This window comes from Sturnira hondurensis, unplaced genomic scaffold (genome assembly GCF_014824575.4).
Source record: "Sturnira hondurensis isolate 20B ecotype Veracruz unplaced genomic scaffold, ASM1482457v3 Scaffold0008897, whole genome shotgun sequence".
NCBI classification, from domain to species: domain Eukaryota; kingdom Metazoa; phylum Chordata; class Mammalia; order Chiroptera; family Phyllostomidae; genus Sturnira; species Sturnira hondurensis.
Genome location: NW_028081528.1, coordinates 2,013,772 through 2,030,180, shown reverse-complemented (window position 1 = coordinate 2,030,180; position 16,409 = coordinate 2,013,772). Strand labels below are relative to the sequence as shown.

Genomic DNA, 16,409 nt, shown 5'->3' with positions numbered 1-16,409 from the left:
CTTGGTCATAAGAAAATTCACTTTGACCTAATTTATTCACACAAATTCCATTTAGTCAGTAAGATTGTTTCATTCACATTTTTTCTTGTTCTCTGTATGTATCCTTTCCCTCTGTTGCCTTACTCTCAGTGGGTTTGAGGAGGGAACTCTGTCCTCCACAGTAGCCCTGGGGTGGGAGCTCCAGCTTAACTGGGTTGAAAGAACATCTGCACAGTTGTGACCCAGTGTCGTGAGACGATACGTTTCTGTTGCTTTAAGCCACTCAGTTTGGGCTTATTATAAAGCCCTAAGAAACTCGTGCCCAGGCAAAAGGGTGACACACTCATAGGCCCAGAGTAATCATCTTCCTAGTGTCACTTTCCAAACAGGGAGGGAGGCAGGGAAACCCCCCTCTTATGAATGATATTTGAATAATCGTGTATCTTAACAGGATCTTGGATTCTGAAGGGACATGTAATGTGATGGATTGGGCGCAATGCCTATCACATGACAGTTATGAGGCCTTTTTTAGGTACCACATTTATTCGGTGAAGTGAGGTGAAATTACTTTGAGTATAAATATTGCAGTTGTTTCTGATTCCCTATTCTCTTCTTCTGCCTCCTGTCTTTCATTATTTTCCACCTTTATCTTTTTTACATTTTCCTAGCTATTTATTTAGCCCTAGCTATTTGTTTGATATATTCCTGGCCCTATTTAGCCTCTTGTAATGACATTGTATGAGTTGTTTTTCGTATAGGCTTCTAATTTAATTAATTTCGTGGTCTTATTATTTTGTGTGGATAAAGATCATTTCAGTTGCTTTTAAACCAAAGCAATGGAATCCACACTTTGACATTAGTGTTCTAATTCTATAATAATTCCAAAGGTGCTACCATTTTTTAAAAACTTGGATTTGAGGACAGATTTCACATAATTAGTCTAAAACTGGTACCGGACTCAGCTGGCAATGCCAAGTACTGTACGTGGAACATGATTCAGAAATCTGACACAGTGAAAAATGCGTTTGAGGAGGCATGTCACTACCAGGAAACAGCAAGGCAAGGGGCAGATTCCAAGGTCCAGAGCCTGGGCACCTTCCCCTGCCTCTCCAAAGTCAGGGTGTTCACCCCAGGTGTAATGAGGAATAACCAGGACTGTTATTCTAACTGACACCAGAAATCCCAGGAGGGTTATTGCTTTGTATTTTACATAATTTTTTTTATACAAGTAGAAGAAAACAGTAAACATTCAGAGTCAATGCCAGCCCTCTTACAGTGGGTACTGCGGGGCCCCAGTTGGTTCAGATGACCGTGCAGGGTAGAGGGCATCCCTGCGCATGACCACCCGCCTCCCTAGACAGCGGCCACGGCAGAGGAGTATAGGACTGACTCCCAGGAGCAGCTACCCGCTCTCCTGCATTCTGCGTGGCAGTGCCTTGCCCGGCTGAGTGAACACGTCCTCACTGTGGTGAGTTCTCACCTGGTCTACAGAAGACCTTTCATTTCTTTATAACGGTACTATGGTTTTGGTCCCAATAAACTTAACAATTTGGCCCATTACTACACCTTACAGACCTAATTGAACAGACATCTTACTTCTAAAGTCTAAAATCATCCCCAAGGCTTGACAGATTTATGAAAGATTTATAGTCATTTATTTAAGTGATTCAACTCTGTCCCACGGTCTGAAATCTGAAAGTATTTCTTTAGATTTTCTGAAGTGTTCTAGTCATCACAATATTACTAGAATGGGTGACTTTTGAGGATTCTTTTTGATGTGAACTACATTTTTTTAAAGATCCAAATGTTAAAGCATCTTTGTTAAGAATAAAAGAAACACAGCAGTCTCACTTTTGGCCTTTTCCCGTTAACCTCATACATGCACTGTGGTGGCATCATTTCTCTTTAGAAGTTTTCATCTAGTTACCCAGTCTTTTCAACATAGATGCAATCGATGAGACGGAAAGAAATGTAATAAATGCTCCTCAGTCTAAATTTGTATCTAATAAACATTCCATGTATTTAAAATTTAAGATTTTCTGGAATGCCAGAATATTGGAGTTCCATGCTTATTTTCTCGTGAGGTGAAAGACGGCAGAACATTGAGTGTGGCGTCAGCTAACTCATGTAAGATGGTAGCCAGCTGCACTGGGCTCTGAAAAGTCTACTTTGTGAAACTGAGCGTCAGCACAGATGGAGCAACACCAAGAAGGCGCGACAGTGTTTGTGTCTTTCGGAGCTCATCTTGAGGTAGCTGCCATCGCCCTGGCCTAGGAGTTGGAAGAAAACTATCTTTGTGGCTCATGGTTTCAGGCTTGTCTCATTGAAAAAAATATATATGTTAGCTAGCCATTTTACTCAGATGAAATATGGCACTGAAGCACAGTGGGACAAAACAGACAGCCACTGAGCTTCACTATCTGAGCGGCAGATGTGGGGCTCAGGGTCCTGGCTGCTCAGAGCACCTCCCTGGTCTGCAGGCGCCCCCGAGGCTGTAATGCACACAGTGTGAGAACCAGTAAATCAGAGGACTGGTTGTCTTCCATCACTGCAGGGCTGATTAAAAAAAAATTCTATTGTATAAAGCCAAGGAAAAACTGTAGAACATGCTGACAGAAGAAAGTCAACTTCAAAACTGATTATTAAAGTGTTTTGAAATTAAAAATAAGGAAAGGGTAAGCCATATTACTGTAAGAGTTTGGCAGGAAAAGAGGAATTCATCAATTGAGAACTGCATTTCCTGAAGCTTTCCCCTTTGATGTATATTAGATATTTTATTTGGACAAAAATAAGGTGTTTTAAACACAGTACTTTACAAGTTTGTCAGAAATATTTTGTAGTTTAGTTTCACTAATTCAGTGTTTAGGGGTATAAAGTGCATAAGAAGTATAGTGGAGATATTCAATAAAGCTTTATATTGAAGATATTAATAAAGTACAAAATCTTTAATCAGAATATCAGTAGGTGTCCACAGCCTATAGGAAAAAGTAGACAGAAAAGGAAATTGAGGAGTCTTTCTTGCTTATACAGTTAAGAAAGGAACCTTGGGTAATAAAAACATGTATTTTATTCATAAGACTGACTCCAGTATAAAAATGTTGTGTTGCAAGAATGCTAGAAAAAACATTTTAGTTTTTGAAACCACGTTTTCTTTAAATTTAAAAACCCATCATTAAGGTTTATTTGAAAAAAGAAAAAGGTACTTTCATAGTTCTGGTTTAAGTTGGAATGCAGTGCTAATCCTTCAACAAAAGCAGGAAGGGATGAGAAATGAATAATGGTAATTAACTATCTTCCCATTAATTCCTGAGTTTAGCCTACACAGCAGACAGTTATAGAAGAAAAGCATTTTCTTATTTAAATTGCAAACATTGTAACTTATTTAATTCTTATTAAATAAGAAAAATTCCTCCACTAAAATGCAGTTGTTACAAGTGAAGCTTTCCTCATTCTTTTGATTGCTGTATTCCCAGCAATTAGAGCAGGACTTAGAACACAGTCGTTTTTGATAAATATTTTTTGAATGAATGAGTGAGATCTATACGTTCCTTAATTTGGTAAAATGCATACCATAGACCTTTAAATGTCTGTTTTCTATTGATATTTTTCCAGATAATAGTATCACACTTTGGATCAGTAACCACTGTACACAGTACTAATTTTGGTTGGCCATGTGCTGGTTTTAGAGATAATGTAGCCAATGTCACATTTCATTTAAATAGATTAGTTGAGTACTCGAACAGCTTGTCATCTGTCTTACAAATTAACGGCTATTTTATTTTTTAAAAGATTTTATTTGTTTATTTTTAGAGAGAAGGGAAAGGAGGGAGAAGGAGAGGGAGAGAAACATCCATGTGTGGTTGCCTGTCACATGGCCCCCTACTGGGGACCTGGCCTACAACCCAGGCATGTGCCCTGTCTGGGAATTGAACCAGTGACCCACTGGTTTCCAGATCGACACTCAATCCACTGAGCCACACCAGCCAGGGCTTAACTACTATTTTAATCTGGACTGGGATTTACCTGCTATGATAAAGGCACAGCACAGGAGTCTATTTTGGGTAGAAGTGTCCTGAGCCACTTGAGCTGAACAAAATTTCTGTATGTCTAGATATGAGGTGATTTGGAGGAGAAAAGTTTGAATTTGTAGGCATAGACAGGTACTAATTTGATGAGTACTTTTCAAAGTGGGTTTTTAGACCATCAGCATCAGAATCATCTGGGCACTTAATTGATGAGTTCCTAAGACCTTGGTGATATTAGTATAGTTCATTATTCACTACATTTCAGTTCTGTGAGATAGGAGAACTGAACTAATTCTGCAGTGCAACGCACCTGACGTGTTCTATACCTAAGTTCAGTGGACGTGGCCTGGGAAGTATCTGCCATGGGACCAGGTTCTGTTACATTCCAAAGAGCAGGATATAGTTGCAAGGAGGCTGTATGTTTGTAAGGAAAGATTGTCATTGTTCTTATGGTGATGCCTTCCAGGCTGTTTTTATCAGAGCCATAAAATCCTTACAAGGTGAACCTTGCCTGGGTGTATACAGTTACACTCAATTCCGAAGGAACTCCCTTCTTACTGTGAATTGATCTTTGAGAATTTCCTCATTTCAACTAAAAATGCAATTTGGTGATTTTTGTGACACTTACGTTTTCTTCTTTTCAAAGTAAGACCTTACTGTTAAACAATAGTGGTAAAACTTTTATTTCAATACAACCACACATTCTTTGATATAATACTTCAGATACACTAATAAGGTTTTGGTAACCACTTCCATATAGTATCTCTATTTATTTAAAGATTTAAAAAAATCTTGAACCACTCACAGAAATAGAATACATTATTCTGAATTTGCTGATGTCGTCATTTAGAAATTGTCAGTATTAATGTGTTTATAGTTTCTCCAAAATCAAGAATTTCCTTGGGGGCATAATTTTATTGCTTTCACATTCCTTCCTGCTCTGTTAAGTCTAATGAGGTTTATCTGTCCTTTAGGTGACCTACAAACGAGATTTGTATGCCGCTGAATCGATTATTAAGGGTATGTTTGGCCTTGTGACTCTCAGTTCCTGTGTTTCAAAAATGTAAGCCAGTTCAGAATTTCTCATGACATTTTAGATCTCCAAATTCTCAGAAGTATAAATGCCTGCAGGCTGTGGAAGTCTGTGATTTGCTTTTTTGAAAAATAATTACATTTTGTTTGGTTTCCCGCCTGTGGAATATCACTTATTATGTATGACTTATGTCATATTGGTTTTGTTTTACTTTTTTATAAAGGAAATGCTTTATTAATTTGAAAAAATGCAGGACATTGGCACTATTAGAAAAACTGATATTTTAATATGTTTATAAAGATTTTATATTTTACTTTTACTATTAAGAGAACTTATACTCCCATCACTGTAAAAACAATACATTAGATAACATTTTTTTGTGGGAGACAATTTTTAACCAAAATATAGAAATTGGACTGAATGGGGGTTTTTTTGTTTGTTTGTTTGTTTTCTTTTAAAAACATTTTATTGTTCAATTACAGTTGTCTCCATTTTCCTCCTAGTTTTGACAGTGACTAATTTTGCTTTGTAATTTGAGATATTACATATGTAGTAATGCCTTTCTCATTCCTTTTCATCTCTATGACTCTAATATCCCAGTTACGCAGAGGTAGTTTATTTGCTAGTCAACAATTATTTATTACTGTGCTTCCCGTGGTGCTGGGACTGTAATGGTGACACACACACAGCACATCCATTCTGTGTTTTTGCAGCCTCCATCGCTCCAGTCAAGCTTTCTTCACCTTGGCATTAGTGGCATTTTTGGCTGAGTAGTAATTCCTTGTGGAGGGGTCTGTTTCCTGCATTGGGTTGTGGAGCCGTATGCCTGGCCTCTGCTCACTAGGTTGCAGAAGCCTCTTCCCTCCCCGCCCTCCCTGTGTGTGAACGTCAGGGATGTCTTCTGACAGCAGCACTGTTTTAGAGATGCGGTCCTAACAGAAATCAGAGGGCCCCCCCATCCCTGAAGCAGGTGTTGTGCTTCACAGGGTTAGTGACTGCCTCTTTCAAAAACAGGTTAAGGATCGAACTGTGTGCTCAGGTTTTGAGAGGTGAACTTGTAAGCTTGTTTGGGAGGTGAACTTGTAAATTCAAACTTTGAAGTTGAAAAGAAAAACCCACCCCTGAATCTTAATTCTGAATGCATCAGGTTATTATAAAGTTTTGGGAAAACCAGCTGTTTGACAGTCAATTGGCTTCACATTCCGAAAACGAAAATTTTTCTCTGGTCATGACGTTCTATATTTATACTTTAGCCTCAAGTTTTTGTCCTTTAAGAATATTGTGTTTCAGACCATTAATGTGCTGTAATTTGTGTCTGTGTACCAGTGTGTGTAAACAGATCACCTATAGCTATAAATCAAAATGTTGACATATTTACATATGAGCCAGGAGATGTATAAACATTACTCTGGAGAAGTTGACTAAACCATGATGTGGTTGGATTACATTCTTAGCACAAGAAAGTAAAAAACTCAGTTTGGTCTCGACAAAGCCATATTTCTGTTACCTAGGTCAAATGGAAGTGATCTGTTTTGTGAATAGTTGGTGAGTGGGTCAACTGGGAATTTTACGCACTTCTGCTTATGCATTAGCAGAGCAGGCTTCCTATCATGTAAAAGCCTGCACCGGAAGTGTAGTTGCAGGGGCTGTCATTTTGGAAATCGTTTGCAGATCTCTCTGGTTTTCTTACTTGGGTAACATGACTTACTATACTCCTTTTATTTTTGAAGTATTGTAGAAGTATTCTACTTTTATTCTCAGGGAACGTCTGACTTAGATCAAGGGTCTCCCAATGCCTCCTTATGCTCCAGGGCGTGCATTTCTAATCATCCCCAGCAGAGTCTGAAGTCCCTGGTGCACTTTGAGGACCGCTGCTCTGGGGCCGTCCTGCCCTCAGGGCGGGCCGGCAGCGCTCGGATTACCTGAGAACTGGAATGTGGAACGTCCGGTCCCACCGCATCAAGTTAGAGTCTGCATTTTAACAAAAACTGATTAGTTTGTATGTTGAATTCTGGAAGCATCCCTCCAGGTTGCTCTTCGTAGTTTACTTCTCTCCAAATAGTGTATTTTACATGGAGAGCTTGACATCTTAGTTTGTTCCCTTGGCTCCAGATGCTTCTTTGTTCAACTGTGATTGGTCACCTGCCTCCAAGGACTGGTACTAACGAACACTGCCTCTGAGCCTCTGAGCTCTGACAGTAGAAGGCCCTCTGGGCAGAGGAAAAAGAAAGTTCTTGGATTTTTAAAAACCAAGTTCCAAAATATAATGTGGTATATAGCCAGTTAACTGTCTGAACTGTATATTTACCTGTTTGCCTTTTCCTAGAATGTGTTCAAAGTCTTTTTCTAGGTACTTCCACTACACAGCATTTATTGGTATTTACTTTGTGCCAATCATTGTTTAAAACATTTCATGTGTATTTTTACTTGCTTTTCCCAGAACACAGTAATGTAAGTAGTGTTGTTTCCATGTTATAGCACATCCAAGGGTTCTAAGCAAATTCTAACTTAAGAAAAATAGAAAATATGTTCTTCAATGCAGCTTTCCACCTCAGGCACTTTACCCTTTTATACCGCTTGTCTCCCTTTGATTCCTTAAGCAGAAATTGTTCAGATTTCCTTCTATGAAATCCTGGGGCTACATGTGTTTTGGAACTTGGAATACTTAATGTTTTCCAAAGCTACTGCATTCTGCCATGTATTAGGTCACATCATCAGTGGGATTTGGGACCTCACCACATAATGAGACTTGAAATGCATAAATGTTTACATTTAGTGCAGGAGTAATAACTGTAAAGCATCTAGCCAGTTCAAATTCAGGACTGATTTTGCCACCAAATTTATATATTGCAACACTTTAAAAACTGTTTTTTAAGAACTCTTTGGATTTCAGCATCGCACCCATAACTTGGTGTGAAGGGTTTTTAGGTTGTGAATCAGTGAAGGTGGGAAGAATGTCTAGTCTTTTTCCTTTTTTCTGCCCTCTAACATTGAGTTGAATTGAATTGAGAAACCTGTTAAAGGGTGCAGCCACACTTTTTTCTGCCTTGCATGTTGGGAACGGATGCATACTGGGATCTAGTGAATCTATCCCAATATCATGTATCTTTTTAATTTTCCTTTTTAAAAGGAAGATGATATAATGTCTGACTATGCATTTTTGTCAAGGTGTAAAACCAGGGCTTGGAGCATATGACAGGTACTTTATATTTAAAGCCATCTCATTTATTCTTTACAAAAATGAGGTGCTGTAGATGTTGTTGCTCCCATTTGCAGGTGGGAACAGTGAGACTTAGAGAGATTAGGTACTTTCCTCTGGCTTACACAATAACAACAAGACCCACAATTTAAAAAGGTCTCCCTTTTCATGAGTCTGACTCTATTCGGGAACTTGGCCACTTTGTACCTCTGAGTCATGGAGCTACTCATGCTGACCACTAAAGTGAACACTGGATTTAATCTCTCTCTTTGGTGGGTACCATGAATGGCTTATATAGTTCAGCCTGTCCAACTCTGATTCTGTTTGGCTGAAGCTGTTATCTTCAGTTGGCCTGATGAAGAATAATCACCCAGTTGAGACTCAAGATGTTTTCTGCCAGTACTGTGCTTAGCACACAGTAGTCTTCTAGAAAGTGTGAGAAAAACCTGTAACATTGAAATGGCTGATCTAGATACCAGCACAGAAAGAGGAAAGGTTAAAATTCAAAATCTGAATAATACTTTTAAAATGATTGGTTGGATACTGTTTAGTTTTTTTTCTTTTTGTGCTAATTCTGGTAGTTTAGCATTTAGTACCTAGACATAACAGTTTTTCTATTCTAGGATGGAATTCTTTTTTTTTCATGCTGTGATATGAGTGCTTAGTATTCTGTAAGTTGTTTTCCCTGCGCTGTTTTTACTTGAATACCAGTTATTGCTGGTTAAAAAACTATATTTGATGTAACTATTTTCTTGTTTAGTTTTTTCAGACTTACGTGAAACATTTATTTGGTAAATGTCATGTCTTGCAAAAGCACTTAGTAATCTAAAATTTGCTTGTCACTACAATAGCATGTATATTTTGATTCATCCTGATTTATGTCCAAGTTTGTACTTTTAGTTTACTATGGAATTTTGATGCAGCTAACTTCAGATAAGCTTTTGAATAAGATCCTCAAATTGTGATTTATAACAAGACCCAAAATCTGACTTTTATTTTGTCGTTAGATAAGTTTTATTTTTAACGTTACTGTTTTACTTACCTAGGTTTTTATTTATAGTAAACAGTTCAATAATATAAAGCATATATAAAGTAGCACTCTCTTATTTCTCTTTCACATGCTGTCTGCATTGAAAAATGTACAGTTAATAACAAATTTACAGCTCATAACGCATTCTTAATATTTTTTTGAGGCAGAGAGTTGGATTTGGTCATTTTTTTGTAATGTTTATCCCTTTTAGGCTTTGACTATGAGTGAAATTTTAAACATAAACTTTTCTCGGGAGTAGTGTGATTAATTGGCACAAGACACTGGCTGACTGATCAGTGTGTAAACAGCCACTTAACAAAGAGGTATTGTGCCTTTGGCGCACAGGCTGGCTGAGCCCACCCAAGCCTGCTCTGGATGCTCAAACAGATCCCAACTATCAAAGTGATAACAGATGCCAGCAGTAACATTATCTAGACTCACACACACCAGACACTCCCAACCCGCATTTGATTTAATATGCTGACCAGATCCTGGTAAAATGATCAATATTCTGAAATCTTCTAAGAAGAGAAGTCTCTATTGAACTTCTAAATAGATGATTGTATTTATTTTCTACCATCATTCCTCCTCAGATCTTTTAATATATTAATTTTGTTAAGAGTGTTTTTGACCTTACTATATTTTATTCTTTCCTGGTTATGATTGTACAAACCTAAGCAAAGATGTGATACAAAAAAGCCTCATGGTGCCTCTTTTCATATAGTGGTTTGTATAAAAATGGAAAAATAAAATAGTCAAATTCAAAATTATTTTGTTTTTAACTGCCTTTATTTAATACTAGTTATAATGGTTAATATTAATGTTCATGTAAAAATTCATGTCTTTTACCAGTCAGTATGCATTTTCTTTATTTAACGAAGCGCTTTATTTTAACTGAAATTAATTGAATTTCTTAGTCATACCACATCTCCTATTGGTTCAGAAATTTAGACTATATTCCAAAAATACATTTTTATTTTCAATCTTAGTGATAGAGGTGATGTCTTATAATGTTAAGTATTTATAAAGTCAAGATATAAGTCCTCAAATGCCTGCTTTATATTATATACATACTATATAATATATATATATATATATATATATCACATACATATATATATACTTTTAATCTTTTTTATTTTCAGAGAGGAGAAGGAAAAGAAACACCATGTGTGGTTGCTCTTGTGTGTCCCCGACTGGGGACCTGACCTGCAACCCAGGCATGTGCCCTGACTGGGAATTTAACTGGTAACCCTTTAGTTTGCAGGCCAGCATTCAATCCACTGAGCCACACCAGACAGGGCCTGCTTTTTTATATTTTATACAGTTTAAATTATTTTACCAATAGGGAAGCAAATGAATCTTTTTGTGCTTATATTGTACTTTGAAAATAGCTGAGTGCACTTTTAAATGGGTTCTGCCTTAAAGAATATAAAATAAAACCACATTCAAATACAATTGAGTCTGTGTTATGGGAAAAGATGATTCATTATGTCACAGTGCATATTTTATACATATGAAGAAACTAATCCCTTAATTGTTTAGTGATCCATTAATATTTTCACTTAAAATCAAGGCATTTTGTGTGAAAAGTACTTTTTAAAAATTTTAAATCAAATTGAAAAAGAGACACTCTAAATCAGGTCTTCTGCATCTGTAACTGGATGGTATTTTGCATCTGTGGGAGTCTTCATCACATTGTTATTGTTAATACTCAGTGATGGCACCATTCATGTTATTAACTATACTTTACAGACAATACAAAGTAACAGCTAAGATTTACATGGCAAATGTAATTTTTGGTGTCTGTTTTTTGACTGTGATGCTTCATTTCCCAAGTGTTCACATTAATACTGTAAGTTCTTTGTACATAGTATAGTTTTTGTTCTTCATTCTCTTAAAAATAAGAGTGCTATGACTCTATCCTGCGCTAATCTGTAAGAGCATTTGTGTCAACCTTTAATTAATAAGAATAAGAAGATTATAGTATGATTTAATAGCAGTTTGGTTTCCTTGGAATATTATTGTTAAAGCATTCCATTGGAAAGTTAAATATTTAGGTCCAGATTAGAGAAAGTAGAGTTCACTTTGCTTCAATTTTATAAATTTTTAAATTTGTCATTAGTGGGATGCGAATTCAAACATAGTCAAGTAAATTTGTCATGATGAAAAGCTTCTAAGATCACAGTGCAGTATGAAGCAGCTAAATAAGACCTGATAACAGTCAAAAGCCAGCCAATTGTATTTTACTCTGATGTAGGTAGGGAAAAAAAACAGCAACAAAAAATCCAAACATGACATTTTTGCTCAAAGCAATTATACATTTTGTAAATGTACTGATGAGTCACTAGCATTTCCTTTAAATTTATTTCTCTTTTAATTGAGAAAGAATATGTACTTTGAAAAGAAAAAAGAATACTTCATCATCTACTTGGAAAATGGTAATATACATACATGTAAAAACATGTGCAGGAAACAAGATGTCACAGGTCTGTTCTTTACTTCTAGTTGTAAGGTAGGAAACTTCATCCTGTATTTAGTGACTCATTTACAAATGTGGTTAAGATCTGATATAAAACATCTTTTTTGCAAAATCTGCCTACATACCATTGCCCTCCAGTTGAAACATGCACAGTCAACAATAGCGTTAACTTCTCAGAAGACCACTTTGACCCTTTAATGTGGGGTGTATGGTTCTCCTGTGAGTCTCTGTTTGCTGCCCCATTGTCCACTTGTCCGATAGCAATGGCTCTTTGGCTGCTTTTCCTCAATCACCTGCCATCCCTCTTGGTGTCCTAATAGCTTCCTCTTTCAGTGTCTTCAGAGAACCTCAGGCATCTTTCCACAGGTGAGGCTGAGTCCAGGACTTCAAGGCTCCACAGTAGTGATTTCTTTTTTTAAAGTATTATTTTATTGTTTAATTACATTTGTCTGCACTTATCCCCCACCCCCACTCCCTCCCCTGACTCCAGCCATCCCCACCTCCCTCCCTTGCTTCCACTCCTCTTTGATTTTGTCATTGTGGCCTTTATAGTTGTTCCTGAAAACCCTTCCTCCTTCCCTCCATTCTCCCCTCCCACCTCCCCTCTGGTTACTGTCAGATTGTTGTTAATTTCAATGTCTCTGGTTGTATTTTGCTCACTTGCTTGTTTTGTGGATTAGGTTCCTGTTAAAGGTGAGATCATGTGGTATTTGTCTTTCACACCTGGCTTATTTCACTTAGCATAATGTTCTCCAGTTCCATCCATGCTGTCACAAAGGGTAGGAGCTCCTTCTTTCTTTCTGCCGCATTGTATTCCATTGTACAAATAGTTTTTTTGATCCGTTCATTTACTGATGGGCACTTAGGTTTCTTCCAGCACTTGGCTGTTGTACATTGTGCTGCCATGAACATTGGGGTGCATAGGTTCTTTTGGATTGTTGTTTCAGGATTCTCAGGGTATGATTCCAGCAGTGGAATTATGAGGTCACAAGGCAGTTCTGTTTTTAGTAACACTACTTTAAAATTTCCCATGTGAGACAGAAAATGGACCCTGCAGATTTGCTTTTGACTCAAGGAACTCCACAGGAGAATAGAGGATAACTGCCCTTTGAATGGAGTAAGGCTTCAAACATCTTTTGCAAAGGATTACAATTGGATTTGATACAGTTGTTTCTTATTTACTTCAGTACACTAATATTTTGTCTCAAGAGGTCAGTATAGTGGATAATGAGACCTTATGAAGTAATGGTGTTGATTATTTTCAGGGAAACTGAAGGCTGATTTCTTGATTTTTTTTCCTCACTTGTGGAAAAGTGAGGAAAAACATACTATTTAACTTTGCTATTTGAAAGTTCCTTGTGAACTACAAACACCATCCTGAGCACTCATGAGTCTCTGCTGATGGTTAGCTGATGGAGGCCCATTTCTAGATGTCTTTTCTCCTTAATATGTCAGTGTATCTGTCATGTGGCAAAGAGAAAGCTTTGTAAATTAGAAGTTGTACATATCACTATTTTGTGAAGTTAAATGAAAAGACCCCAAACTGCATCTATTTTTTTAATCTTTGGATGAAGCCAGTGTACTTTATGTATATCAAGAGGAACTATTGAAAGATGAGTATATTACAAATTAAATTTTGGTCTCAATCATAAACTTTTATGAAGGACTTTAGCTAAAGTGCCATTGGAATTAAATACTTATGAAAACACATTGTGGAGCACTAAAAAGGGCTGCATTAGAGAAGTGAAATGCGTAGGAGAGATGGTGGTAAGAGAGGATATTACCCAAATACACAGGATATACTCCAATATCACTTGGCACACAAAGAACCAGGAAAACCTAAACTCACAGGAGAAAGAACAATCAATACACAATCAATACACTTACCGTGCTGGGAAGTCATAGGTGTTGGAATTATCTGACAAATACTTAGCACTGATTTTAAAAATGCTACCACAAATATGGGGGAATCTTTTTTGAAAAATTATTTTTTTCAATTACACTTTACATTCAGTATTATTTAATACTAGTTTCAGGTGTACAGGATAGTGGTTATACAATCATGGGAATGCTTTTGAAATGAAAACAAGAAATCTCAGCAACATAGAAAACATAAAGAAGAGCCAAATGGAAATTTAGAACTGAAAAAAATTATAATAACCAAAATGTTAATCTCTTGCTGTGCCCAATTCATAGATAAAACTTTATCATAGGTATGTATATACAGGGAGCAGCGTTATATATAGGGTTTGGGTTATGGGTGGTTTAAGGCATCCACTGGAGGTCTTGGAACATACACCCAGCAGATAAAGGGGTAACTACTACTGTATTGTCATTGTCCATGATACCTTGACCATTTACAAGTTCTCACACATGGGAACAAGGTATTAACTGGACTTATTAACTAATGCTCACAGCTTTTAATACTAACCTGTAGACTTCAAGTCATATTCCAGTTTGAATTTTCTCTCTGCTAAGTCACATTGAACTATGTGACACTCGGAAGCTGTATACACATGAAGAGTTCATTCCATTTGAATCAGAGAGTACATGTTAAAAATAATTTGGGGGAGAATGTATTATAATGGTTTAGTTATCAAAATATTTCATCATGTGACACAAGTTTGCTTTTAGGAAGATTTTGAAAAGCTAGAAGGTAGTGTGAAAACTAAATCTCAGAGATTAACAGTAGTCATCAAGTTGACAGGTAAGGTATGATTTAGTGTTCATTCCAGTATTTTTCTTATTTATCCTTAGGTGTTTTCAGGAGTGAGAACAAAGGCTAAATTCTTGCTTAGAGTTTTTATGATTCTGGGAAGTAACATGATTTTATAGTTTTCTGTTAACCCAGTGCTTCTGTTTTATTTTAACCTCTGAAAATTTCTAAGATGTGCCATATTAATAAATTGACAGGGTAATCCTGAAGCCTCTTATTCTTGTTTTGATTTCATCATTAACCTCAAGGAAGTTGTTAAAGAGTCTGTTTTGAGAAACAATGAAGATTAATCATGTTATGTTTGGAAAGAGTTTTGTGCTTCATGTAAAAAATTTTTTAAATGTTATATATATATATATTTTCTCTCTCTATGAGTTGGGCAATACTAGAATAGCTATGGAATTAAAGAGGTTCAGTTTATTTGAACCCTGTTCCAATAGCTACATTCTTTTTCATTTTGGCCTTTCAGATGTATGGCACAAGTATAATCATTGCGGCTGTTATCTTTTTTTTTTTTTGATGAAGATCTTAAGTACGTTAACATTCCCATTTAAGATGGTCAGTGTATGTTTGTGAGATTACTAGCAGAAATCCCGTAGGATGCTTCAACCTAGATGTAATAGACAAACAGGGATGCAAATGAATGGTCCTAAGTAGAAGGTATACATTTTCATTTCAAGGGAATTCAGGGATGAAAACATAGGATTGTTTGTTACTCAAGATAGGTATTCCAATGTTACACATAACAACTGCGTATTAGTCAGACTTTGAAGTTTGAAAAGAAGCCTCAGTGGGACAAAATCGGTGGAGATTATTTACCCAACTTTGAAGTATTAAGCCCACAAGGGACAGTTTGAAGTTAGGAATGAGTGTGTTTTGAGTAGACAAAAGGAATCTTATTTTATATTCTTATTGAATGTGTATGACCATAATGACAAAAGGATTATTCTGTGATTTATTGAGATCTATTTGCACCAGACGCTCTACACAACTGTATACATACCAGCTCACTTATTCCTCATTAAAATCTTGTAATGTAGGGTCTTTACTAAATCTATGTAGTAAGAAAAAAATGTTAAATCCAATAATTTGGAGTTGTTTTTTTTTAACTATTGCCATATAATAAAAAATTAATCATATTTTTGTGTGTATAAGAGGCATTTGAAAGTTGTCTTAATTTTTACTAGGATGAGACAAAGTACAAATTTCTCTAAACATTTAGTAATCTGACAGTGCGTAAGTTTGGATGAACTATTTTCAAGCCATTGCTTGTATTACAGTTACCTTCTGGTCTAAAACTTTGGGGACGGCGGAGTATCTGAGACAGCGTGTTGCCTCCATGGTCTGGTGTCACTGCCTGTCCCACTTCCACTTCTAAATCTTCCCATGGCTTTCAAGGACTTATCTCATCTCTGGTCACACGAAGCTGATGCCCACACTGTTCCTGTCTCAGTACATTAAAAGTATTTTTTAATCTTATCCCTCTTACTTTCAAAGCCCCTGCCTCTATAAGCAAGTCCTTCTAACCTTTCAACAGTGAGCTCCTAGATAATTTTTATTATAAAGATTTATCTGATATTGTTAATCAGTTTATGTCTCTAACAAAATGATGCTTCACAGCACTTACTATCTGGACCATTCATTTATGTTCAAAATTATGTCTTAATTTTATTAGAATCATGTAATTTAGAAATACAGACATTTAAAAATTGGTAGGAAGCTTGCAGATGTGTAAACAGAATCCTAAAGAGAAGAAGTACAGAGGGAAGCAAAAGTAGGTTTACAGTTGTATGTGAAACACGGTTTATTCTTGTATTATTACTTTCTAATTATTGTATTCTTTATTTGCATTATGTAAACCTGCTTTTGCTCACTTCTGAACAATATTCTTGGTAGGTGGGAGGTAGTGAGTAATAAGAGTACTATTACCTGGTGATGTTATTAT

The 16,409-nt window shown here is 36.5% G+C and overlaps 1 protein-coding gene across 1 annotated transcript in view; it reads left to right on the top strand.

The window, feature by feature from the left end:
• The window catches only part of CRPPA (CDP-L-ribitol pyrophosphorylase A), a 198,352-nt gene that overhangs the window by 57,962 nt on the left and 123,981 nt on the right, over positions 1–16,409 (top strand). The window contains exon 5 of the mRNA XM_037056259.1: positions 4,979–5,024. Coding sequence (XP_036912154.1) covers positions 4,979–5,024 — 46 coding nt within the window. The remainder of the gene's footprint in view (positions 1–4,978; positions 5,025–16,409) is intronic.